This window comes from Pelodiscus sinensis, chromosome Z (genome assembly GCF_052426305.1).
Source record: "Pelodiscus sinensis isolate ZL-2025 chromosome Z, ASM5242630v1, whole genome shotgun sequence".
Lineage (NCBI taxonomy): Eukaryota > Metazoa > Chordata > Testudines > Trionychidae > Pelodiscus > Pelodiscus sinensis.
Genome location: NC_143085.1, coordinates 36846924 through 36874423, shown reverse-complemented (window position 1 = coordinate 36874423; position 27500 = coordinate 36846924). Strand labels below are relative to the sequence as shown.

Below are 27500 nucleotides of genomic sequence, written 5' to 3'. Positions count from 1 at the left end.
ATGCTGGGGCGGGGAGTCCTGAGCCTTGGCGACTGGATCCAGGCAAGCCAGGATTCAGGCCCCAGGCCTTAGGTGCCCCAGTCCTGAGTTAGTGGATCTAGGAAGAATAAGAACCAGCCCAAGTCAGTGACCAGAGCCCTGGCAGAGCCTCTCCTGAGCCAGAACTGGTTTTTCCCTCCTGTCTTTGTGGCCCTCCGGAGCACCGAGCAAGCGGAACTAGTGCCCATGACTCTCAGCCAGGCGCTGTCAAGAGAGCAAGTTCTAGTCCGGGCTGGCAAGCTGTTTTGCTCATGTCACAGGTCACTAGAGGAAGAATTATGGGCTTGCTGCGGCACAGTCTGGGGAAGCCCTCCCCTAGACACCCTTCCCAAACTTCAGGCATCTGGCCTCTGCTTCACAGCATGGCCGTATGGGGACGCAGCGGCCCTGCTCCATGGCTTATTTCTACAAGTCATTAGGATTAGCAATGGTTTATCTGACCTGAGCTTTTAAGCTTTAGCCAAGCCCCACTTCTTTTGTGTATTATCAACAGGAATACCAGTGCCACACTGCCAGTTTATCTAGTTACTGAGCAATCTCCTGCCCTGGCATTATTGCATGTTCTTGAGTCTGTTTCGAGATCTGTGGGCTTAGATGGATCCTGGCACAGAGGTATTGAAATGGCAATTGTGGCAAGTGCCTGGAGCGCCCTGTGATTCACCTGGCATGTCCCTGAACCTCTTGCTCTCCAAAGGAGAAGCCCTTGGATATTCACTGGCTCACAAATGCCGGCCATTCCTTAGGAAGCTTAACACTGCTCTGCCTGCGCTGGGACAGGTTGCAGGTAGAAGGCAGATGGCTGGAGTCAGATCACTTCCCTGTAGCCTTGAAGAAGTTCCTAGTGAAGCATTTTCTGCAGTCCCCACGAGCTGCATTGCATGGACTTGCACAGGAAGTTTAATTGGGGAGGGCTTATTGTCCCCTGTTCTATGTGATAGGCCTAATCTAGGCAGATCACCACCCCACACTGTAAGTAAGGGTATGTCGCCTCACCCAGGCATCCACACCTTTGTGACTTATTCCACTGTGTGCAGCCCTCTCACCCGCATAACTCCTGCATCTGGGGGGCAATCTGCTTGTGACTTGTGCAACCCACGCTCACGATGACTTTATTACTCTTGCAAGTCAGGGAGCCCTGGGTTTTGACAGGTGATTGTAACTGGGCCCCGTCCTGGGTGGCCAGGAAGGATGGGGCTGGAGTTGGGTGGTGGGCCCCACATGGGGTGGGGGTGGGAGATTGGGGGAGGAAGGAGGTGGAAGGGGTGGGGCCTCAGGTGGCAGGGGAGGGACTGGGGTTTGACTTCCCCAGCTGGGCCTTCACCCATTGTCCACATCTGTGGTTAGTACAGATGCTCGCCGTATAATTTGTCGCTGCACGTCACGCCACTTCCCAAATGTAAAGGCACTGCTCCTTATTCTGCCACCAGATGATTAGGCCTGGGGTAAGTGGGACTGAAGAGCAGCCAGGGAGTGAGCCAGGCGGGATTATTACAGCATGTGACAGCTGCTGCAGAGAGTGCCACAGAAGCTGTAGCAGAAGAACCTACAAAAGGGACCAGCAGCTGAGACTGACATTCTGAAGGGATTGCAGAGTGAGGGGACAGAGGCACAAAACTGAATGTTCAGTGCCTCTGCATCTGCCATAAGGAAACAGGTTCGGATGTAGGTTGGTGCCGGGGGGGCGAGTGGAAGGAGGGGAAATTGGGAACAAGAGGAGATTTGCTTTTCAGTTATCAGTGTCATTGGAGGAAATAAAATACAGGACTGTGTAGCACTTTAAAGCCTAACAAGATGGTTTATTAGATGATGAGCTTTCGTGGGCCAGACCCACTTCCTCAGATCAAATAGTGGAAGAAAATTGTCACAACCATATATACCGTATATATGGTTGTGACTATTTTCTTCCACTATTTGATCTGAGGAAGTGGGTCTGGCCCACGAAAGCTCATCATCTAATAAACCATCTTGTTAGTCTTTAAAGTGCTACATTGTCCTGCATTTTGCTTCAGCTACCCCAGACTAACACGGCTACATTTCTATTACTATTGGAGGAAATGTGATTTCCCCCGCTCCCAAACACACACACTCTCACACTCACTCACTCATTGTAAAAAAAATGCAGTTCCAAATTGCCACTGTTCAAATCTGACTGCAGCTGGTACGCCCTGCTAGCTGAATGTGTCTGCCATGCTGCCCAGTCTCCCTGGTACAGATTGTTTTTCCCCAATCTTACTGTCAGACTAATCTGGCCTGACTCTCCCCCTGGGCTCTGGGAAGGCTCTCTGGGTTGTGGCCATGTGTCTGATTTGCCCCTCACAGCAAGCCCGGGGAAAAGAACTGCACTTCACAGAGGCGTCTGCACTGCGGAAATGGTGCTTCTTTTGCCCTGTTCCCTGGAATGGGGCTTTGGAGAGAAGGAGAAGCTGCAGCCAACTGTGCCTCATCAGTGACGTGCACACAGCCATGAGGGGACTCCTCCCAGCAGGGCCCATGCAGTTGCCACGTTTGTAGCAGCCAGGCTGGGAGGAGACAGGAACGGCAGAGACTTTCCTTCTGTTAATTCACGGGAGCATCACCTGCAGATGCTCTAAGATGCTGGCTTAGAGCTATTAGCAAGTTGGCTGGTAGTCCCTGGCAGGCTCAGTGCTGGTTCCACTCGGTGCCCCCAATAACGCAGGACCATTGGGAGAGGTGGCTATTGGATTCTCCCAGTGCCAGGGGCAAGCAGCTTCCTACTGCTATGAAGGGTAATTGCAATCAATACCTCTGTTAATTGCCTGCCTCTGCTGAGCACAAGCAGGGTTAGTTGGTGTCTGACTGCTCACTGCTCCCCAGCAGCCAGAGCCACAATTAAAGGGTGGGAGAGTCACCTTCAAATCGAATGTTGAAAGCTGTGGTGGCCCTTGTCTCCTCTGCAGTGAAGTCAATGCGGATGGCGGAGCCGTCACTGATCACGCCTTCAAAGGGGACGCTCTCTGTCCGGAGGGAATCGTAGAGGATGGCTGAGCGGTTTGTCTCTCCACTGTACACGACCATTCTGTTCAGACAGGACAGGGCATGTTAGCAGGTGATGGGGCTAGTGGCCCCTCTGCTGGCTGCCTGCCTGCCCGGGCAGGGACCAAGCCAGCATGGGTGGGCGTTGCCTTTCCCCCACCCCTGCATTCATTTATCAGAACATAGAAACACAGAACCTCAGGGCTGGATGAGACCTCAGGAGCCATAAAGTTCAGCCCCCTGCCCAAAGCAGGTCCAACCCCCACTCAATCATCCCAGCCAGGGCTTTGTCAAGATGAAACTTAAAAATCTCTAGAGATGGAGATTCCATCTCCTGCCTGGGGAACCCATCCCAGTGCTTCCCCACCCTCCTAGGGAAATAGTTTTTCCTAATATCCAACCTGGACCTCTCCCACCACAACTTGAGACCATTGCTCCTTGTTCTGCCATCTGTCACCACTGAGAACAGCCTCTCTCCATCCTCTTTGGAACCTCCCTTCAGGAAGTTGCAGGCTGCTGTCAAATCCCTCCTCACTCTTTGCTTCTGCAGGCTAAACAGACCCAACTCCCTCAGCCTCTCCTTATGGGTCATGTGTCAGGACCAGTGCAAGGGGCTGGATTGCTCAGCCGGAGCTGGAAGCGCAGAGGCTGAAATGGGCATCTGACAACTGTGTGATGCGTTTCTGAGCAGGGAGCTGCTCCTGCCTCTTCACCAGGCCCCGGCAGCAAACAAACACCTCCAACTTGCCACTCAAAGAAGGGATGCAAGGGGCAGGAATGTCTCTACCTTCCGGCACTGGGGGTTCTCATTCCTCACTCAGGCAGGGGCCCATTCTGTCACGCATTCGGAGGGCGGTGTTTGAAGGAAAGGATGCAAACACCAATTCACAAAGCAGATATGTCTGATTTATTGGGCAGCAAACAGGTGCTTTATTCTCTGCTTTTACTACCAGCCATAAACTAGCTTTATTGCCTGTTACCAGACTGAATTTTTAATGCCACTTAAACACAAACATCGGCCCCATAAATGGGTGCTCTGTGTGATGTATGCTGACAGGCTGTGATGTGTGACTTACAGGCTGTGTCTAGACTGGCAAGTTTTTCCACAGCTGCTTTTCCGGAAAAACTTGCCAGCTGTCTACACTGGCTGCTTGAATTTCCGCAAGAACGCTGACTTCTTACTGTCTGAAATCAGTGCTTCCTGCGGAAATACTATGCTGCTCCTGTTCGGGCAAAATATCCTTTTGCGCAAAACTTTTGCGCAAAAGGGCCAGTTTAGACAGCTCAGATTTGTTTTCCGCAAAAAAGCCCCGATCGCGAAAATGGCGATCAGGGCTCTTTTGCGCAAAACCGCGTCTAGATTGGCCACAGACACTTTTCTGCAAAAAGTGCTTTTGCGAAAAAGCATCCGTGCCAATCTAGACGCTCTTTTCCAAAAATGCTTTTAACGGAAAACTTTTCCATTAAAAGCATTTGCGAAAAATCATGCCAGTCTAGATGTAGCCACAGTGTTTGTGGCTGGGGAGCAGCCATGGGCATTGGCGGGGAGAGATTTGGGAACCAGGGGAGCAGAGGGGGTGACTGTAGATGTTTACGGCCAGAAGAAACCACTGTGATCATCCAGTTCCCCTCTGGAATTAGCAGGGCCCATTTGCTCTCTCGTCTCTCCCCTCTCACAGGGCACCTCTCCCACACAGCAACACGGGAAGTACAGGGTGGTGGTGATCAATGTTTCCTGTAAGCTGGTGGTTTGCATGGTATTCACATGCCACCCAGCTAATTAGCAGAGCGCCCACAGCTAGGTTTGTGTTTCTACTGGTGGTGCACATTCGCACATGCCCCGGTGCACAGAAAAATTTATTTCACACATAGATAGAAAAAATTAGAGGGAATATTGATTGTGACCATCCTGCACCCTGGAAACTCCTGCCCTAGAGAGGGCTGGTCTACAATGAGATCCCCAAACAGGAGATATGCCTTGCCCCTCCCATGCACATGAGATCCAGTAGATGAGAGTGCATGAAACCCTGGTGTGGGAACTACACTTCGTCCAGAGCCATCAAAATCCCCAACCAGCTCGCTGGCTCCCACTGCACCCAGCAGGGAAATACCCTACTCCTGGCAAGCCCTGGAGATCCCTGGTTGGTGCAGGCAATGTGAAAGGTGGCTGGGTGAGGCCCACCCAGGCTGGGTTGAAGGACTCCACTGTCCAGTCAGTCCTCCTCTGGCTAGGGCAGGAGGCTGCCAGCCTTCCTCCTGCTGATGGCATGGGGTGGGAAGAGCAGGGTGCTGAGACCTGGTTGGAGGTGCCCCAGGACTCTGGTGTGAGCCCCAGCAGCAGTGCCACAGCTAACCTCCCTGCAGAGGTCAGCTCAGATTCCAGCTCTTGGGTCAGCCAGCCTGTGTCTCCGCGAGCCGCTTGTCGCCGGGCCTCACCTGTCCTTCTCACTCAGCAGCAGCCTCTCAAAGTGCAGGTGCAGCTTCTGGCCCTGCGGAGCTTCGATGATCCACACGCAGGCCATGCTGCTATGGTTCCCAGGGTAGCTGGGTGAGAGAACTCGCCCAATCGTGGCATTCTGCACCATCCCGCCGCAGGGCGCTGCAAGGGGACCACGGGGACAGTGAGACCGGAGCGCGCCGCCATGCACAGCCTCCATCGCCGGCTAATAAAGCAGACCATGCACGCTGTACTGACAAATGAGCATAGACTAGGAAAGGGCCTCTTCTCTGAGAAATGCACCGCCTGATCAGGGCAGATTCTGCTCTCAACAGCTCCAAGGTTACCTGGAGCGACTCCACTGACTCCAAAGCAGTGAATTTACACCAGTGGAACTTGGAGCAGAACCCACTGTTATTATGAATCTCCAAAGCATGTAGAACTCCCCTGGTTTGGCATTTCCTTCACCGTTGGGCACAGCGTGCTGGGAAGGGGACGAACAGAGCCTTAGTAGGAGGGATGCTGCGTTGATTTATTGCAGCTGCCTGTTTGAACCACCTGAAGCTTGTGGCTTCATGTGGGTTTGGCCCCAAATCTGGCGGTGCTCAGCTTTCTGCTGGGTTTTCTCTTGGACATTTTCCATTCATGTAACTTGGGAAAGGAAAGGTATGAGCAATAGGTAGACCCCACACCCAGTGTCGGCCAAACCCACCCCATCCTGGGAAGGGGGTGTGTATGCAGCTCTGCATGGCACGCGAGCATGGGAGTATGTAGGAAGAAGGCTGTATGTTGCCAGGAGGGAGGCTGTGCTTTAGAGGAGTGATTATCACCTGCAGGCAGGCTCTGAACACCACTAGAAGTGGCTTAAGCTGAGGAGTGAGTGAGGCAGGTGGATACGCCTTTTGAGCAGACAGATGTTGTCTCCCTAAGGGATTTGCTTCCTACCTCCGCTGGAGGCAAGCGAGGAGGCAGCCCCTCTCTGAGTCCAAGGAGAGGCAACAAGATCCTGCTGTTTTGACAGCCCAGCAGCACATTCAGCACTTGAGAGACCAAGACGCCGCTTGTGGAGCATGCAAAGGAGCAAACAGATGCAGCCTCCCTAGAGAATCTCGCTGAGTGCTGGTGACACCTGTGAGCGCACAGAGACCTGTGCTGTGGTCTCTGCTTCCACAGGCCTGTAACTTGCTGAAATCTTTCGCCTTGGAGGCTGACGTTTGCCGGGTCTGGTTTCTGTCCAACCTGGAATTTTACTCCCCGCAACAAAAGAGGAGACCCGTGGCTGCTCTGACAGTGCAGAAACGGGATCGTGTCCATTTCATTGTTACTGTCCCCACTTACTGTCTCTTTTCCTAAACCAAGACTGGAGCTGTCCAGGGCTTTTTAGGACTGGTTTGTACAGCCCTGGTGATTCTGTGCTCTTACCAAATGACACAGGGATGCCCCTATATCTAGGTTAGTGGTGAAGGGCTTTGTTTTCCCGGGAAGTCTAATATGTGCTGAGAAACTCAGTAACAACTTGATAACTGAGCTTTGTTCACTACTTTCTCTATTTTTGAATGATTGTTTTGCTTTTGTTACTTGCCTAACAAGGGTCAGATATTGCTCTCAAGCACACACTCCTGTACAGGGAACTGCTCCTTCCTTGTTATCAGGCCCTCAGGGGAGTAAAAATGCCTCCAACTTGCCACTAAAAATAGTCTTTGCGGAGCAGTGGGCAGTAGTGTCTCTCCTTTTCCACACTAGAGATTCTCTCCAGTCCTCACCCTAGTAGGGACTAATTCTGTTGCGCTTTCCTTGCATGGTGTCACTCCCCTGAATCTGAGAGTGACTCTGGTGTGGTTTCCCCCCTCCTAGAATCACGTTCAACTTTTAACAATAAACTGCTTTAGAGGTGATCTTGTCTCAGCATCTGTGGGTGCATCTCCACAGCACCCTTACCTCGAAATAAATGATGCAATTTGTGCAGTTTATTTAGCTGTTTTTTCGAAATAAGGCGCTATTCCGAAACATCCCTTAACCCTTGTGGAACGAGGTCTACAGGGATGTTGAAATAGTTATATTTCAAAATAACTGGATTGCTCTTAAGATGCGGAATAGCTATTTTGGGATGCCGGAGGTTTCCCAAAATAGCTCCGCTGTGTAGACTTAGCCTGTGTTAATGATCAGTCATTGTACCTGAGCAGACAGGTTCTGGGCTGCTCCAGTGAGGCCTAGATGCATTGATGCATGTAAGCACTTTGGGGCCTTGCAGTTCATATCCCAGGTAACAATGAAAATGAGCGACTCCACCGGAATGCAGATCCATGACGGTGACGTCTCCAAAGTCAGGTCTCCGCGGAAAGTTGCAGCTCAGCATAAACACTGTAACAAACAAACACACGGAGAGATTTGAAGCGTCACAACTGTCTTCACTGAGTAATCCTGCAATAAGGAGAGTGGGTGAAAGCTAACGAGGTGCTGGAACTTATTCACATTAGCCCAGACACCCCATTGTTGCTTGTGCGTTTCCAGAAAATGGAGAGTGCCGCTGAGCCATTCGTTAATTACTTTCCATCCGTCAGTGCTTTCAGGTAGACGTCATTTCTAACTCTGGTTTTTAACAAGAATTCACTTGTAGTCATTTAATTTTCTGTAGCTGTCCAAAGGAAAAATAAATATTCCGTATGTATCCATGTAGGATGGGCTTCTACGTGGGAACAGAAAAAGGATGAAAAGGCCCTAGGGGAGAATAAAATCACTAGAAATGGGCCCACAAGGCTAGAGGTGTCAAGGCCCATATAAATAACTGGGAAGTGTCCTGGAACAGAGATATCTACTCACTCTAAGCATGAGCTTAACTTTAAGAACATGAAGACAATGGAGCAGATCCTCCGAGCATAGTCCTATAGAACATAGGCACATCCCCCATGGGGCAGATGCCCATGAAAAACTTGGGACTGTCCCCTGCAGTTAGTGTTTGATTATTTATTCCTCTCCGAGCAGGCAATGGGCTTTTGCCGGAGCCCGACTGTGTTCCGCTAGAGGGAATACCACCTGGTTTTATTCAGAGGCTGTAGGGTGCTGCGATGTTTCGCTTTTCAGTCCCTGGCTTAAGCCCACCCTCAGCTTGGGAGCTACCAAGCCATGTCCGGCCAATGTGATTCTTCCCATGCTTGTCACAACGGCACATGCAGGCCCAGCAGCCAGTCAGGGTGTGGGAACTGGAGCAGCCCCATGGTATAGGAGAGGTGACGTGATTTGCCCGAGGTCACCCAGCAGGTCAGTGAGAGGGTCAGGAATAAAAACCAGGTCCTGTGGGTTGCAGCCCATTTCTCTGGTCACTCGATTGCACCGCTGGTCTGGCTGTGTCTGGAACAGGCCTGCTGATGGGACGGGGGCAGAGGGGACAGACAGACAAGGGACAGGGCAACTGCCCTGGGGCCCAGCGATTCAAAAGGGCTTAGGGCTGCCATCTACCATTGCTGTTTCTGCAATAGCAGCTGGAGCCCTGGGCCCTTTAAATCATCACTGGAGCCCCGACGGGCAGCTCTCAGGGCTGCCTGGGGATGGGGTGGGTCATGCTCCACGTGGCTGCCCGCCCAATCCACCCAAGGCCCTGCCCCTTCTGAGAGCACAGAGCTGCTCCCTCCGCCTTGGCCCGGGGAACTGCAAGCCTGTTGGTCCTCCCAGATGCGGGGGCCCACAGCGCCATGCACCCAGCTGGGTTCTCCCCACCCGGGGCTGGGTAGGAACTCACTAGTATTGGTTAATAAACACGTACCCTGGTAATGAAGCTGAAAAGTCCCAACCACGTCGTCTTGGAATGTCCGGAAGTAAACGGAAATAGTGTTGGTTGGGCTGCGAATCACCTGACCCTCCACCAAAAGCGTCTGGTTGGCTAAGATCACCAAGCTGTCATCGTCCACTCCGCGAATGGCGAGCACTTCGCCCTCAGACAGGTTCACGCTCTTCACCTTAATGGCAGACAAACAACACACGGTGCACTTTGCTCTGGCTGGGCTCCAAGCACTAGGCACCACCCCAAAGCTACGGGAGGAGGACATCCTCCCTTCTCATCTGCTGAGTGCAGCCACCTTTCACACTGACCAGGCCTTTTGTCTGAGACTTTCAAAATGCAGCACTAAGCCTAGAAAGTCTAATCCCCACGTTCCAGCTGTGGACACAGAGGTGATCTGCCAAAGGGAGCTGCTGGCTGGATCAGGAGCAGAATCCAGGTCCCCTGAGTGAACCACTAGCCCATTGTGCATCTTGGTCCTTGTCCCGCACGGAGAGCTGCCTGGGGCCAGGGTTCCCTGTAAGTCGAGCCACTTGGGCGGCCACCCAGGAGAGCTTCAAATGCCACCCAGCTGATTAGCAGAGCGCACATAACCGGCCACATGTGTTTCTGCTGGTGGTGCACATCCACACATGTCTTGCTGCACATAACACAATTTATTCCACACATGGATGGAAAAAAATAGAGGGAACACTGCCTGGGGGTTACTCTGATTTCCATGGCTCCCTGGGCTCTCCACAGAAGGACCTGCAGCACGTCCTCGACTCCCTCGTGGGAAGGCAGCAGTACAGCTGTCTCCACAGTGTCTGTGCCAAAGGAACCTCCCTATGGCTTGGAGGTTCTCAGGGCCCCGTTCTGCTGCTCCGACCGTTCTCCCAGCATACAAGGGCCGGAGCAGGGTGGGGATCATGGCCCATCTAAAAAGCACAATGATGTGGCCTGGTCCTGCAGTTACAACACAGCCTCAGCACAGCCAGCAACCGACAGATGAACAAAGGGGAGCATCCTGCTGTCAGCCTTAGGGCTTCCCAGCCATCAGCCATGGGAGACAGACCCCAGTCAGGCTGCTTGGTTCTCCACCTGTGGGCCATGAAGCCTGGGGGGTTCCCAGACTCTAAGATTTCCATAGGGTTCCGCACTTAAAGAAAGTTGAGAACTACGGTTGGAAACAAACTGCAGTGGGCAAATGCCTCAGGTGTACTCAGTGCTCTCAGGAGTTCTTGTGCTGTCCTGACTGTACCTACAGCTTCATCCCCTCAGTGGCACCCATGCTCATAAGAACATAAAAATGGCCACACTGGGTCAGACCAAAGATCCAGCCAGCACAGTGTCCTGTCTGCTGACAGTGGCCAATGCCAAGGAGGGAATAGAATAGGGAATCATCAAGTGATCCCTCTCCTGTTGCCCATTTCCAGACAAACAGAGGCTAGGGACACCATTCCTACCCCTCCTGGCTAATAGCCATTGATGGACCTAACCTCCATGAATTTATCTAGTTCTTTTTTGAGCCCTGTTAAAGTCCTGGTCTTCACCACATCCTCTGGCAAGGAGTTCCACAGGTTGACTGTGCGCTGGGTGAAGAAATAACTTCCTTTTGTTTGTTTTAAACCTGCTACCTATTATCTATCCTCAGGGTAAGGATCACTCAGACTACTTCTGTTTCCTTGCACATCCATCTGTACTCATCCGTTGTCTCGTCATGGCCTTGGAGTGTAATGTTTTTGGGGCAGGGGTTGTCTTTCTTTTGTGTCTGTTCAGCACCTGGCACTGCGGGTACTGGTCTATGACTAAGGCCTCTAGGCACTAGGCGATACAAAGAAATCATCGCAAAATGGAAGCAGAGAAGTTTGTTGACTTCCTCAGGTCACAGGGAGTGTCGATGGTGGTCAGTGTTCCCTATAAGCTGAGTGCTTGGGTAACTGCCCAGGAGAGATTCAAATGTCACCCAGCTGATCAACAGAGCACCCACAGCTGGCCACAGCCAGCGGTATGTATTGTTACTGGTGGTGCACATCTGCACATACCTTGGTGCGCATAATAACATTCATTCTACACGTGGAGGGAATAAAATCAAGGTAATAGTGGTAGTGGGGGCTGCATGTACAAGTACCCAACTCCCAGCTCCACCTTCTGTCCCTTAATAGCTCACATCTCAACCTTTGTCTGCTTTCTTCTAATGAAGTCAAGTCTCCAGGGCCCCCATCTCCTCTGGGAATGCTGCTCATGTATAAGTCCCTCATTACTTCCATGTAGCTCTGCAGCAGTGGGGGTGGCAGAGCCTTTGACAGAGTACTAGAGCTCTGGGACATGGTGTCCAAGTGAAATGATCCCCCCCTTTCTTTGGCTTTAAACATTTCAGTCACTGCCTGTTCTGCAGAGCCTTACATGAGTTTTACTTTCAAGAGTGACACACGGCTACAAAGCCCTTCTTTCTGAGCAGGCTGGAAACTGACAGTGCCACTAGCTATTCTGAGATGCACTTCAAAGACAGAGCCATTTAGCTCTCTGTGGTTCATGCGTTTCTGTTTCCCTGCAGAAACATCAATTCCCCAACAGCCACAACTAGGGCTCCTAGCAGGTCAGTAACAATTTGCAAGGGTTTCTCCCAGGAGATGATAAAACCAGAAAAAAAAAACAGGTAATTTTAAAAAGGTCTAAGGGACGTGCACTCAGTCTGGGATGGGAAAATTTTGCGCCAACAGTGAATTTTCTACACTGTTAAATTATGCTGCTATTAGCAGGGCCTTCCTGGGAGAAAAAAGATGTGTGTGTGGATGGGTGGGTATTCTTTTAGATTCCACCCATAAAACAAGCTCCACCTCCATACAACATCAGAATGACGGTGGATCGTGGAGATGTTTAAAACAGGAGCCTGCTACTCCCTGAGTGCAATGGGGTACCCCCTTAATTGGGGAGGAGGGAAATAAGTGGTGGTGCTTATGGAGTGCCACTGATTTGAGATTGCGCAGATCTCTGGTCCTCCCTTTTTGCTTACATGAACAATGAAATAGTGACACTGACTGTTAAATCATCATCATCATCATCACCACCACCACAAATGCCCCGTTAAGAGGGCTATTAATAGTAACCGATATGGATTTGTCAAGTCCAGTCATGCCAAACCAACCCAATTTCTTTCAATGGCAGGATTCCTGGCCAAGTGGCTGGGTGGGGGGAGGGAGTAGCAGTAGAGGTGATACAGCATAATATTTAGTTTGACTTTTGACTCAGTCCCGCATAGCATTCTCATGAACATGAGCAAACTATGGAAATGTGGTCTGGATGAATTCGCAATGAGGTGGAGAAAAATTGGTTGAAAGACTCTGCTCAAAGAGGAATTACCAATGGTCCACAATCAAACTGGAAGGCATCTCTAGGATCTCCATGTTAGCATTGGTGCTATTCAGTATTCTCATTAATGATGTAGGTGATAGAGTGGAGAGCATAAAAAAATAAAATCTGTTGATAGCAGTGAGCTGGGATAGGTGGTAAGCTCTTTGGAAGCTGGGATGAGAATTCAATATGGCCTTGGCGAATTAGAATAATAGAATCATAGAACTGAAAGAGACCTCTGAAGGTCATCAAGTCCAGCCCCCTGCTCTAGGCAGGACCAATCCCAACTAAATCAGCCCAGCCAGGGCTTTGTCAAGCCGAGACTTAAACACCTCTATGGATGGAGACTCCACTACTTCCCTAGGGAACCCATTCCAGTGCTTCACCACCCTCCTAATGAAATAGTTTTTCCTAATATCCAACCTGGACCTCTCCCACCACAACTTGAGACCATTGCTCCTTGTTCTACCATCTGTCACTACTGTGAACAGCCTCTCTCCATCCTCTTTGGAACCTCCCTTCAGGAAGTTGAAGGCTGCTATCAAATCCCCCCTCACTCTTCACTTCTTCAGACTAAACAGACCCAACTCCTTCAGCCTCTCCTCATAAGCCCCCTAATCATTTTGTTTGCCTACCGCTGGACCCTCTCCAATGCATCCACATGCTTTTTGTAGTTGGGGGGCCAGAACTGGACACAATACTCCAGATGTGGCCTCACCAAAGAATTGTTCTGAAATCAACAGGATGAAATTCAATACAGACAAGTGCAAAGTACTACCCCTCAGAAGAAAAACAATCAAACACACAGCTACAGTGTGAGGAGTAACTTGCTAGATAGTAACTGACCTGCTGAAAAGGACCTGGGGTTAGAGTGAATCACAAACTGGATATGAGTCAACACTGCAATACAATTGTTCTCCATGGCCACAGAAGGTAGGACAAGAAGCAATGGGCTTAATCTGCTGGAAGGGAGAGCAAAGTTAGCCCTGGTCTATACTAGGGAGTTATTTCAAAATAACAGATGGAGCGTCCACACTACCAAGCCCCTTATTTCAAAATAAGGGGCTGGTTATTTTGAAATAATAACTCCTGCTTCCCACCAGGAATAACACTTATTTTGAAATAGCAGTAGTGTGGATGCTCCATTGCTGCTATTTCAAAATAGCTCCTCCTCAGGGCCATTCCTGGGCCACGTCCACATTAATGGAGCCTGCCTCAGACTAATTTTGAGGCTTCCCTGTAGTGTGGATTTTTTGGGGTGTCATTATTTCAAAATAATTTTCTAATTTAGACATGACATTAAGTACAGGCAGTCCCCGGGTTACGTACAAGATAGGGACTGTAGGTTTGTTCTTAAGTTGAATTTGTATATAAGTCGGAACTGGTACATATTGTAGGGGAAACTCTAGCCAAACATTTCTCCAGAGCTCAGTTTTATTCTCCCACACCTCACTTCCCTCAGTCCTTCATTCTCAAGCTGAGGTGTCTGCTGAGAAAAGCCGCTCCGCGTCTCCCTGGTCTGCTGGGGGGGAAGGGGGGCGCTAGTTTCGCATCTCCCTGGTCTGCTGGGGAGGGTTGCCTCACCCTGGTCCTAGTGCAGGGTTGCCTCACCCCGTTTGTAAGTAGGGATCCGATGTAAGTCGGATCCTTGTAACCCGGGGACTGCCTGTATTAGAAATATCTTTCTAGCTATAAGGACAGTTATCTATGGAACAAGGTTCTAAGGGAGGTTGTGAAACTCATGGCTGGAAGTTTTTAAAAACAGGTTAGAGACAGACAGACAGACATCTGTCAGGCTGACAAACATTTGTTTGATGATTGGGGGGGAGGTGTGTTCTCCTTGAAGGCTATTAATTATCTGAGTGACAGAGGAGGACAGATATGCTAATGTGTCTGGGGGGGGCTAGTAAACAGACTAGCACATCGCCCATAAGCCACTGTTACTATGCCCCTGAGCGACGCACAAGATCTCATCCCTGTGTGACAAGCCAACTCCCGCTTTTAGGTGCATCAAGTTATGTTTCCATAGCAACCCTGTGTGCTATGTCTGCTCTCCATGGCATGAGCCTGAGCATGGTGGATGTTCTCAATGTCCATCTCAGCCAGCCCCTTGGCTCTCCCTCCTCCCGCACTGCCCTGCTGAGAGAAAGCTCTCCTCCCATCATTGGTGAAGGGCTGTAACAAGATCTGCCATGGGATGAAATGCCATGAGGATGGTTAGGCCAAACTGGCTGTAACCTGAAGCTGTGGCCAGGGCCTTTGACTAACATCCCCATTGTCAAAGGAAGGGGCATGGCCTTTGCCAGCATTCTGTGTGATATTACTGCCCCGGTGGAGGCTCAGGCGTGCCTGCTGGTGCACAGGATGGCTTTGATACAATGCGTAGAACACCTGTGTCTGTAGATACCTTTGGCTGGCCGGTGCCCACAGCATACCCGACAGTACTGGTAGCCCCTCTATGAACTGGGATTCTCTGGTCCAGCAACATCCGTGGTCCTACTGGCCTGCAAATGTTCCAGGATAAGAGAGTCCTGGCATGCTGCAGAGGGCGGGAGAGGGGGCATGATGTGGAGGCAGCCTGGAACCATGCCTGGAGAGGCGGGAGCCCAGCACAGAGCCCAGCAGATGGAGGGGGCCGAAAGCCCGTCGTATGGCTCAGCTGGGCTATCGGGAGGAAGGGGTGTGAGAAGCCTGGCAGGGAAGGGGTTGGGGCCGGTAGCAACAGAGCCAAAAATGACCTTTCCTGGACTGGCAAATTCCCTCATCCAGGATTAGCAAGGTCCCCAGGGTGCCAGACCAGGGAGGTCCAAACTGTAATTCGACTCTTGTTGGCCATCTGGACTCTTGCACGCTCTCTGCAAAGTGCCCACAGCACATACACATACAGAATCAACTGCCACTTTCCTGGAGCTCTGACAAACCCCCTGCTCCTTACAGATCACATGCCCCTGCAGCCAAGCCAAGGTGAACTGGGAGGGTGCCCTGCAGACACTGGTGGGGCTGCTCTCCTTTCAGTCCCTGCAGGGATCACTTGAAAATGATGCAACACTCTCTTTCCTCTGAGTCTAGTTCATTACCCCAATAGGAAAAAATGTGGCTTATTATTAGGTCTTGCTGGACTCCTTCACCGCAGTGCTGCTTGCGGGAGTGACCTGTCCCAACAATGCACTTGGTTAGGAACCTGAAGGAGTTAAAAGTTAGTGAAAGAGAACTCTGAAAATGCAAACTGCATGTAGTAAGTGCAGCATAAAGAGGCCTAGCCAGCAGGAAAGCAACTGCTCTCGAGCTTGCATGATGACAAGTTTCAGAGACGTAGCTGTGCTAGTCTGTTTCAGCAATAACGAGTCCAGTGATAACTTAAAGACTAACAATAAAAGACGCTCATAAATTTAAAAAATGAGAAGTCTTGTGGCACTTTAGAGACTAACAAAGGTATGGAATCAAAGGTATAGAATCGTGATCTTGTGTGGGTAAATCCCACTTCATCAGTTGAGTTGGAGTGGAAAAGTGATTTAAGTTACAGATGAACATTGCTACCCTTGAGATTTCTTAATAAATTTGTTAGCTTTGGACTCTTTGTTTTTGTTCTAGAATTGAAATAGGTAGCGCAGAGGAGCTGAGATAAAATCAGGTTTCTTTGTAAGCTAAATTGTGTTTATAATTAGCTCTTTGCACAAGATATCGGCTTGTAGGGACCACTGCTTCTACATTGCCCATTTACAGAAAATAAAGCAGCTAATATTTCCAGTGAGCTGCAGAAAGGCCTTTTAATTAGTGTTTGGAACTGGGTAGCTAACAAGTAACCCCACCTTGTCTTCTATGTTCTTTTAACATAACAAAGAGGCTGGTATTTCAGCAAGGAGATATACTCAACAGCTGCCATTTGTTTTCTTAAGGATGTAAAGACGGAGGGCCTATATTTAGCACTTCCCAAAACATTAGTTTCTAATTGCATGTGCTTGTGATGATGTGGTGACTTGAAGAATTTGTTGTTTGTTGTTGTCACAAAATTTGCTTGATTTCTCATCACATAAGAATGATCATTTTGAAAAGACAGCAGATGTGCTGTAATAAACAGGGCAGGCATTCATTCCAACAGCAGGCCCTTAGCTATCACATTGACTGGAACCTCATAAAGCAATTTGTAGCACTTAAAGCCTTTTAATCTCTTGGCTACAGAAAGCTATATTCCCTGAGGAAGAAGGACATCAAACCTGATTAACAATGAAACCACCCCTTTCCCCAACTACTCTCCATGCCTTTCCTTAAAATCAGTTCCAAGAAGTGTTAAGCCTCCCTTGATTTTAGTCTACAGGAATGGGCCTAAAAGGATGCAAAGCACTTCTTCATTTATTGCTTCCCTTTAAACAATCAGCCACAGGTCAGTAAGTCCCCTCAACACTTTGGGCAAATCTCAACAGATATCTGACTCAGGAACACAGACCTTTCCCAATGAGGGGTAAGAACAGCTGATGAATAGCAATACATATGTATGGGTACATACTTTGGACAGGAGAGGGCAGTACACATTCTAAAACAGTTAACTTGGATTTCTTGGTCCCCTGCAGAAATATCTGTCTTGATTGGGGGGTGATTTGCAAAGGCACCAGAGGCCTTAGGTGACCAATTCTTGCTGACTGAAAAAAAGGTTGGGAACCAAACTGTCACTTGTGCCTTAAAAAATCCACCTGTGTTGACCAAATCTACACAAACACACGCTCCCCTCCCCCCACAGGCCTGACCAGGAGTTTTCTATCTGCTACCCAAGATCCATAAACCTGGAAATCTGAGACATTCCATTATCTCAGGCATTGGCACCCTTATTGCAGGATTATCTGGCTACGTTGACTCTCTCCTCAGACCCTACGCTGCCAGGACTCCTAGCTATCTTTGAGACACCACTGATTTCCTGAGGAAACTACAGAGCATCAATAATCTTCCTGAAAACACCAACCTGGCTACCATGGTTGTGGAAACTCTTTGCACCAACATTCCACCCGAGGAAGGACTACAGGCTGCCCGGAGCACAATCCCTGATGACACCACTGTACACCTGGTGACTGAGCTCTGTGACTTTGTCCTGACCCACAATTTCCAATTTGGGAACAATTTATACCAGCCGTGGCCAACCCGCAGCTCATGAGCCGCCAGCAGCTCTCCCCTCCCCAAAAGTGAGGTTCGTGAAGCTGCCCCTCCACCCCTGAAAACAGCCCCCGTCTCCCAGTATCCTGTGCTCACCGGGGCAGGAGAGCTGTCCAGTGTGGTCATTCAAAATGGTGTCTTTAAGATGGCGGCGGCCAGCGGGAGCCTGATGTGGCAAAAAAGCCTTTAACCGCATTTCTTAAAGGGGCAGTTCTTTTTTTTTTTTTTGCTCAACAACTCTCCCCCCCCCCCCCCGGCTCTTTGCACTATATGCACTATATGCACAACTATTTTGGCTCTTTGCCTGTAATGGGTTGGCCACCCCTGATTTATACCTTCAAGTCAGCCACACAGCTATGAGCACCCGCACGGCCCCACAAAACACCAACACTTTTATGGCTGACCTCGAACAACATTTCCTCAGCTCCCGTCCCCTAGCACTGCTCCTCTGCTTATGCTACTTTGACGACATCGTCATCAGTGTTCCCTCTAAGGTGTTCCCTCTAAGCCTCCTGCAGAGCTGCGCAGTAGCTGCTCAGCTACTCCTGGGGCAGAGCTGGGGGCAGAGCCGGTGGAGGGCGGCTGCCCCATCCCGGGAGCAGCAGGGCAGTCGCCACATGGTCCTGGCCCTAGCTTCAGCCCTTCTCCAGGGCTGAAGCTGCATGGCAGGTGGCAGCTGTTCTGGTGGCCCTGCTAGAGTCAGAGCCAGAGCCATGTTATGGATGACAGTGGTGACCCTGGCTACGGCTGGAGCCAGAGCCATGTGTCGGGCAGTGGCTGCAGCCACGTCTCAGCTACTCTGGTGGCCTTGTGTTGGACGGGCACCCGCTGGTGAGCTCCAAGTCCGGGAGAGGCACTCCGTCAGCTGCAGTGGGGCAGGCAAAGCTCCCAGGACTGGGAAAGGTAGACACTGACCCACTGTGACAGGGCTCATGGGGAACTTCCCTCCCTGCCCCTGAGTGGCATGAGGCGAGTGGGGCTAGGAGGCTTGCATGGACCTGCATGGCCAGCAAGGGGCTGTGCTTGTAGGCCCAGGAAGTTGGCCATGTAATGGGCTTCTGGTAAGGCAGGGTGAGTGGCCAGGCAGACAGAGAGGGATGGAGGTGCTCAAAGCAGCTGCAGAGTCAGGAAAAGATTGGAGGGGTGTGGGCTGCAGACCTTAAATGGAAGAAGATGAGCTGACACCCTAAGGACACAACTGCATGAAGAAAGTAGGGAGTGGTAGGGGGAGATAGTGGAGGCAGCTGCTACTGCAGCATTTTGATCAGGATGGTTTGGGAGCTGCTTTGCAAGGAGGAGAAACGTGATCAGGGCCTATCCTAAGAGAAGAGGGTGGGAGTTTAGCTAATATTACTGCAGCAACCCCACGGGACTGATAGATCGTCATGGCAAGGGTTGTGGGCTGCAACTTTTTCCCAAAGTGTCTCTAGTGGGAAGAGGGGTTTTTGGCAAACTTTTTCGAAACTCAGTGAGAATGAAAATGTCCTGCTTTGTTTTACAGGCAGTCCCCGAGTTACGCGGATCCCACTTACGTCGGATCCGCAGTTACGAACGGGGCCCTCTCCCTGGTCTTCAGCAGACCAGGGAGAGGAAGCAAAGCGGCGGAGCACGCAAGCAGCGGACAGCCCAGACGCGTCTGGGCTGTCCGCTGCCTGCGTGTTCCATCGCTTTGCTCTGCTTTGCTCCCCGTCCCCCTGGTCTGCAGACCAGAAGGACGGGGAGCAAAGCGGCGGAACAGCGGGCAGCAGACAGTGAAGACGTGCGTCTGGGCTGTCAGCTGCCCGCGTGTTCCGCCGCTTTGCTTCCTCTCCCTGGTCTGCAGACCAGGGGGACGGGGAGCAAAGCAGAGCAAAGCCGCGGAGCCCGAGGGCAGCAGGACAGCCACGGTGCGTCTGGGCTGTCCCGCTGCCCCCGTGGTCCGCAGCTTTGCTCCAGACGCTCTGGGTGCTACTGGACCAACCCGGCAGCACCCCAGCTGCTCTGCCCCAGCTATCCTGATTCAGCCACTGCTGGTCAGTTTCAGCAGTGGCTGAATCAGGATGCCTGGGGCAGAGCAGCTTGGGTGCTGCTGGGTTGGTCCAGTAGCGCCGAGGAGCGGCGGCGCTACTGGACCAACCCAGCAGCACCCCAGCTGCTCTGCCCCAGGCATCCCCAAGTCAGCCGCTGCTGAAACTGACCAGTGGCTGATTACAGGAAGCCCCTTCCCGGGGCTTCCTGGAATCAGCCGCTGATTAGTTTCAGCAGCAGCTGACTTGGGGATGCCTGGGGTTCTTAAGTTGAATCTGTATGTAAGTCAGAACTGGCATCCAGATTCAGCCGCTGTTGAAACTGATCAGTTCCGACTTACATACAGATTCAACTTAAGAACAAACCTACAGTCCCTATCTTGTACGTAACCCGGGGACTGCCAGTATTTTCTTTTTAGCTTGAATAAGGTTTTTTTTTCTTCAGACTAAAGAAACTTTGATGCCAGGATTAAATCACATCTTCAGCAGAAATGCACAACTGAAGGGGTGGTCAATAAGCAGCTTATGGAACAAATACTGTACAAATAGGGTCAGCCATAATAATAAGGATGCGTGGGTGAAAGTTCTGATTTAACAGCTCTTTTTATACTTTGTGACTGGGAAAGGGTTGCTTTAGTATTCTTTCTTACATAACATCTCTCTCTCTCTCTCCATATATAAATCCAAACAAGTGCCCGTGACCACATTGTTGGCACACAAGACAAAACTCACTCTGCTCATAGATGGAAAATTTTAGAGGGAACACTGATCTTCATTATATGGACCCACAGGAAGGATTTCAACTTTCTACCCCACTATCAACCTCAGCCTGGACCACTCCACACAAGAGATCCACTTTCTTCATACGACAGTGCAAATAAATGATGGCACATAAATACCCCCTTGTACTGGAAGCCTACTGAGCAGTATTCTTACCTACATGCCTCCAGCTTCCATCCAGGACACATCACATGATCCATTGTCTACAGCCATGCCCTAAGATACAAGTGGCTTTGCTCCAGTCCCACAGACACAGACAAACACCTACAAGATCTTTATCAGCCAACTAAAATACCCACCTGGCGAAGTGAGGAAACAGATTGAAAGCATCAGACTGAGTACCCAGAAGTCAACTACTTCAAGACAGATCTAACAAGGAAAATAACAAAACACCACTGATCATCACCTACAGCCCCCAGCTTAAATCCCTCCCAGCACATCATTGACAATCTACAACCTATCCTGGAAAACAATCCCTCACTCTCACATGCCTTGGGAGACAGGTCAATCCTCACCTACAGACAGCCCCCCAACCTGACAAATATTTACCAGCAGTCATACTCCGCATTTCAGAGACACTCCTCAGGAACCCACTCCTGCAATAAACCCCATTGCCAACTCTGTCCACACATCTACACAAGCAGCACCATCCCAGAGCCTAGCCGAGGAGTGGGCAATAAGTTTTAATTGGGAACCACTCCAAAAATTTGGAAAGTGGTTGAGGGCCACACTCTTCCATGCTATTAACGGAGGAGATGCAGGGTCTAGGATGGAGGTTGGGTGCAGAAGGGAGCATGGAGTAAGGGAGGGAGTTTGGGGGAAGGAGGGTATTGTGACCTGGGGCACTGGAGTGGGATGCAGGGGGTTGGATTGTGACCTAGGGCAGGGAATTGGGGTACAGGAGGGGATGCAGGGGTTTGGGTTGTGAGCTAGGGCAGGAGGGGTCTGTGATCTGGGGCAAGGGATGGGTGCCGGATCTCAGAGGGGATATGAGTACAGGAGAGGGGCAGAGGATCTGGGTGTGTGGAGTAGGGGGCAGGAGTGGGGAGCAGAGGGTTGGGGAAGGGAGGGACTGGGGTGCCAGAGGCAGGCTCTGCCAGGAGACTTATTAGCCAGCAGTGGGTCCTGAATCAGCCTCCCTGCCTGCCCCACCTCCACACAGGCTGCAGCCATGTGCTCTGGAGCCCCCTGTGCTTCATGGCTGCCTGTTATTGAAACAGACAGCTCCCATTGGACAGTTTCTGGCCAGAAACCGGCCAATGGGATTGTGCCGGGGCAGGGAGCAGCTCCTAAAGCTTCCCCCTCCCCTCTGGATTCACAATTTTTAAAGAAAAACCACCCACAGCCGCATTTCTGAGCAGCGTGTGGGTGGAGCAAGGGAAGTGGGCAGCCTGCCTGGGGCTCCCCTCAGCATCCGCGGGCCAAATCTGGTAGCTTGGAGGTCTGAATCTGGCCCATGGGCCATATTTTGCCCAGGTCTGACCTCACCACATAAGCCACAACATCAGGGGCTCATACACCTGCACATCCTCTAGTTTGATATAAGCTGTCTAGTGTGAGTGATGCTCCTCTGCCATGTATATTGTCTGCGCCAAAGGATAAATGGACACAAAACAGACATCAGAAATGGTAACACTCATAAATTGTAGCAGAACATGTTAACCTGCCTGTTCACTCATCAATGGATTTAAAAGTAGCCGTTCTTCTACAAAGGAATTTTACAACTCAATTACAGAGCGAGAGAGTGCTGAACAGGAATTCATTTACATATGCGTCACTCTTACCCTGTGCTTGAATAAAAATATTAATTGGTTGGTGCATTACAAAGTCAATTCCCCCTGCTTTTGACATTCACATTTTCATATCAAAAGATATGAATCAGACATATCCAGTCTACTTAGTTAGCTTCGTTAACATAGGTCTTACAATTGATAGGTAACTGCTTTTACTGTTATATAAATCTTGGATTCTGTTATTTCCACTCCAGCTCATCTGAGGAAGTGGTTTGTGCCCATGCAAGCTCATGAATCTGTATATTTTTGTTAGTCTCCAAGGTGCCACAGGACTATTCTTGTTTTTAAAGTTACAGACTAACAAGGCTACCCCTCTGAGACTTTTTACCTTTGTTGTATAAGACTTACAACCAATTCTGCTGCCATCTATGGGCACTTTTCCATTGACTTTGATAGATGCTGGAGAAGACCTCCTTGAGTGAGAGAATGAACATTTCTGACCAAAAAGAAATCATGACAACTATTGGTTGCCAGAAATGTTGGTTTAATTTTAAAAAACAAAGATGGGTTGAATGTAATTTAATGATGTGAGTTGGTGCTCAGACACTAGAGTTATTTTGTCATAAATGAGATCAATAGTACATATCTCAGGAGACGTATGGGAAAATCAAGCTCAGAGCAGAGTGTTAATATGTTCTCATTACACTTCTAAAACTGAGGAGGAAAACATGCCTTGATGCCCTGATCCAAATGAGTACTTTAGCATGTGCTTACCTTTCAGCAGGTGAGTTGCCCACTCGATTATTCACCCACTTAAAATCTACTATTTTTTTTGAGAGTGCCTGTCTGTTTGTTCAAGAACTCTTCCTAAACTTTAAGCGCTAGGACCACCAAACTTGGAATGCAGCATCCTTTTATCATAACTTAAAGCAAGGGAAGGGTTTGTGATGTGCCTGGAATGCGATTGCTTTTCAGAAAACCACACAGAAAACAGACAGAATCACCAGGCAAGGGAAGGATTCTAGCTGTCTCTGTCCTCACCCCTCCCCTTCCTCTCCCGGCCAAGACTGTCCCTGCACTGAGCCTTCCATCTCAGTACTTTTTTAGGAAGGGGGAGGGCCTTAAGCTCCATCCCACCCCAGATTCATATGGGGGCAATGCTGGCTGTTCCCTTTCATCACTGTCAGGAAGTGAGGGGAAAGGCCACACTTTGCTGCATTCCAGACTCTGGCTGGGAAGATAAGAGTTTATAGGGATGAAAGAAAACAAAATACACTTGATGGAATTTCCAAACAATTAAATAGAGAAATGTTAACAACCCTTTTTTAAGAAATCCAAAATAAAATTAACTTTGTAAAAATAACACTGAATTTTTAAAAAATCATTTAAATAAAGCACATACATTTTCTTTGTATTAAAAAAACCCACCCCTTCACTGAGTTAAGGAAATGTGTCAAAATAAACATGTGCTTAAGAACATGGCTGTATGGGGACTCCGACATGTAAATATTTTATATACGTTCCCAGGTGCCTTTCAGCTTCTCTCCAGTATTCCTGATGTTACCTCATTGAACACTTCACACTGACAAAGCAAGAGCTGTAGCAAATCAATGTTCCCCTTTTCTCCTCACTCCCTCATTGCCATTCAGGATAGATTTGTATGGAGGCTCTGTGCTCTTGTGTTCAATGCCCTCGGTAGCTGCCATGCTCTCTGGCTCTGCCTTGCTATCAAAGCTTTCCCGGCTGGGGTGAGTGAGCAGAAAGCCTAAGTTGCAAGGCTGTGCAATGCAACCCTCCAGCCCTGCTTCTTTCACCTGATGCCCCGCCCCCTACAGGAGCCAAGCCCTCCCCCCACCACACGGCCTGGGCTCCTGCTCCCTGTCCCCGCGCAGCTGGAACACCATAGTGCAGCCCACTGATGACAAGGGGAGGGGGAACAAAGGAAGCAATTGCTCCAGTGCCTGGTGATTCAAAGGGGCCCAGCGGCTGCCTCGGCCAGTGCCCTGGGCTCCTGTGAATTGCCATGGGAGTGCTGGAGCACCACACTGGGTGCTCAGTGAGCTTCTGAGGGCTGTGGGGGGGGGGGGCGCCACTGTCTGGGTGGCACTGAGGGCTGACTGCTCTCGGCCCCGCCCCTTGCGCCCAAGGCCTTGCCCCTTCTGGGGGCCCCGAGCCACCTCCCGCTTTGCCCACGGTGGCTGTTGGGCCCACTGCCACAGCAGCAGGAGGAACTGGAGGGTAAAAGGAGGGGAGCAGGAGTTTAGTGTAGAAGGGGCCCCGGTTTGGTGAGAAAGACAAGACAATTGTGAGAGAGACCAAGGGCAGGCAGCTTTCAGCAGGCATGAAATGAAGAGAACCAGGAGCTTTTCCTCCTGCATGTCAAGCTGGGAGTACATGTGATGTTGCACCCTCCCCCCATGTTCTTCATGGAACTAGGCTTTTGAATATGAATATGCCTGACTGAATATGCTTTATGCAGAATGTGGCACGTAACCCGTCATTGAAGAGCATGGGCTTCCCAGAATGGGTGTGCTCTATTGGGGTGCATCGGTTAGCACCATTAGCCCCCCTCATGATAAGGCAGGGACCAAGGCCAGAGCCACTTGGCTCTGCAAGCTGCCCACTGTCATCAGTGGTGGCACCCATCTGATTGCTGCAGCTGGGCGTTGCAGACCAGCCCCTGCTGTCAACCGCCACATTATACACGGGAAGGCTCATGGATCGTGAGTGAAGCTAGGGCTCAGAGAGGTAACCCACCCAGACCTGCCCCTTCTACCTGATGTTCCGCCCTTTCAGGAGCCAAGTCCCTCCCCCCACCACACAGTCAGCACTCTAGCTCTCTGTTCCCCCACAAGCCACCCCCGACTGCAGGGGCAGGTCTCCAGCCTCCCTCTCAACACACACAGCCCCGAGAGAGGCCTTGCTCCCTATCCAAACTCCTTCAGCCCAGACCCTGCTGGAAAACTGGCTCTCCCTGTGCCTGGCCCGCAGTGAGGGCATGACCTAATTGAGGCTCAGCCCTACCCGCCAGAGGGAGGTAAAGCTGCTTGGGTAGGGGAAGGATCCCTTGTTCTCATGCAGCAGTTTTCATCCATAGATGTGAAAGCATGTCACAATCTGGGCAGTGCATATAGATGGGGAAATTGAGGCACGGAGGCTAAGTGACTTGTCCAGGGTCATACAGGATGTTTGAAGCAGAGCTGGGAGTTGGATCTTAGTCTTCTAAATCTTAGCACTTTAGCCACTGACCAATGAAGGCCTGTCCGCCCTGCTCACAGTATGGAGGTGATTCCTGGACACCCCCTTCCACCTGCTTCTGCAGCACTAGCAGGCGTGGGTGACCAAATGGGCTCCAGTGAGGGGCCCCAGACCTGGCCACAGTGAGCCCTGCCTTGGTGATGTCTGGACTGAGAACTTGGATACACTCTGGGCAAGGGGGGAGGGAGGAGTAGGGAGGCTGGCCTACACTGCATTAGCTGCAAAGAATGCAGCTTCCCTCTCCCCCACGCCCCAGCTCCTCCTCACTTCCAGATTTGAGCCAGTGAGTTGACTTTGATTTACTGAGTCAATGATGTGTGAGATACTGGCTCCTTGACGTGCTCCCTGGAGGGTTCAGACTGGGGGTCAGGGCAAGTGGATTCTCCTCTGGCTGATCCCAATGTGAACCAGAACACCTCACTGAAACCACAGTGAAACTGGCGGGAAACAACATTTGAATCCCTCCCAGAAGGGTGGGGGAAACAGCAATAGGGCGCTGTGTCAGGTTTTGGCATGAAGGGGTGGTTTGGAGACTCCGGCCCGGGTGCAGTGGGGAAGGCTTATTCTGGGGTCAATTCAATTTTTCTTGGGCTTCCTGGATGAAAGGCAAGAACTGAGAGCTTGATTTCTATGCAAGACAGGCACACAAGAGCATGCAATGAACATGTGCCTAACTTATATGCATAATTGCCTTATTTGTTCTGGTTTCCAGTGCCAAATGCCCCAGGGAAGAAGCACAGTATAAAACCCTCCCTAAGCGCACGGGAACCTGTGCTCAGATTTAATTAACACGTTGTTGATTGGGAGTGAATTAATGGAATCGGTGATACAAACACAGCCAAACTTGGCCTTCTGCATAAGTTCATGCAACTCAGGCTATATCTATACTACAGAGTTTTTACAGAAAAACAGCTGTTTTTGCACAAAAGCTCACGGAGTATCCACACCTCAAGAACATTTTTGCACAAGTAAAACAAAAGAACAGAGGGTTTTTTCTGGCGTAAGTATTCCTCATTCTATGAATAATAGCTCCTTTTTTGAGAAAGAGTTCTTTCACAAAAAGGCGTGTGAGGACAGAGTAAAAGGGTTTTTTTGTGCAAGAAAAGGGAAGAGGAAAAAGCACAGGTGCCCTGGTGGCCATTTCTGTCCATAGTAATCATTGCTTACATACAAGAGAGCATCCAGGCACTCTGGATGCTCTCTTTTGCAAAAGCACATCACTTTTTCTATGTGCTTTTGCAGTGTGGACGCACTCTTGCGCAAGCAGTTTTTCTGGAAGATCTCTTCCAACAAAAGCTTCTTGTGCAAAAAGCCTGCAGTCTAGACAAAGCCTCACTGACTTTTGCTGGGTTTTCTCTGGGGCTGGATTTAGCTCTCTGTGCCTATTCTGAACCTCTGAAAAAATCCAGAGTCTTCCTGATCCGCAGATCTCACTAAAGAATGATTCTGCTTCCCAGCCAGGATTGTCAAGGGAAGGCCAGCTCCAAAATCACACTGACAAAGTAAGAAGGGAAGTATTAAAGGAACAGTCATCGGAGCATCATGAGAATTGAGTTGCTGTCCTCATTTTCAGGAGGAGAAATTTTATTCTGTAGGCTGGAGACAGCTCTCTGAAGGGGGAAAGCAGCACTTATAAATGCATTGCAGCACTCCCGCAGAAGTCTGGCTTGAAGGCATTCCTGACGTGTGTCGACAGCAGGCCCTGCGCAGGGGAACACTTTGCAGAGCTATTGCTATAGCTGATGGCCTGCAGTGTCGCAGTAACTTTCCAGCTGCTTAAATTCCATGTCAGGTTAGTTTGTACTTGGGAATCTTAGGAAAGGGGATAAAAGAGAGAGTTTTATTGCTCTCTGGAAGCGGATTTCTCCTATATCAGTGGGAGGTAGCAGGAGCTGGTTTGCAATGCCCAGCAACAGCACCATGTACATGGGTATCCCCTCTGTGTTTGAGATAATTGTCAGCTACAGATTGATACAGTGGCCTTATGCCAGGGATCATCAGCC

The 27500-nt window shown here is 50.2% G+C and overlaps 1 protein-coding gene across 3 annotated transcripts in view; it reads right to left on the bottom strand.

The window, feature by feature from the left end:
- The window catches only part of SEZ6L (seizure related 6 homolog like), a 175564-nt gene that overhangs the window by 28528 nt on the left and 119536 nt on the right, over nucleotides 1-27500 (bottom strand). For all 3 annotated transcript variants that reach the window (XM_075898884.2, XM_075898882.2, XM_075898883.2), the window contains exons 4-7: nucleotides 9231-9423; nucleotides 7646-7831; nucleotides 5470-5632; nucleotides 2910-3076 (exon numbers count right to left, since the gene is read on the bottom strand). In XM_075898884.2, coding sequence (XP_075754999.2) covers nucleotides 2910-3076; nucleotides 5470-5632; nucleotides 7646-7831; nucleotides 9231-9423 — 709 coding nt within the window. The remainder of the gene's footprint in view (nucleotides 1-2909; nucleotides 3077-5469; nucleotides 5633-7645; nucleotides 7832-9230; nucleotides 9424-27500) is intronic.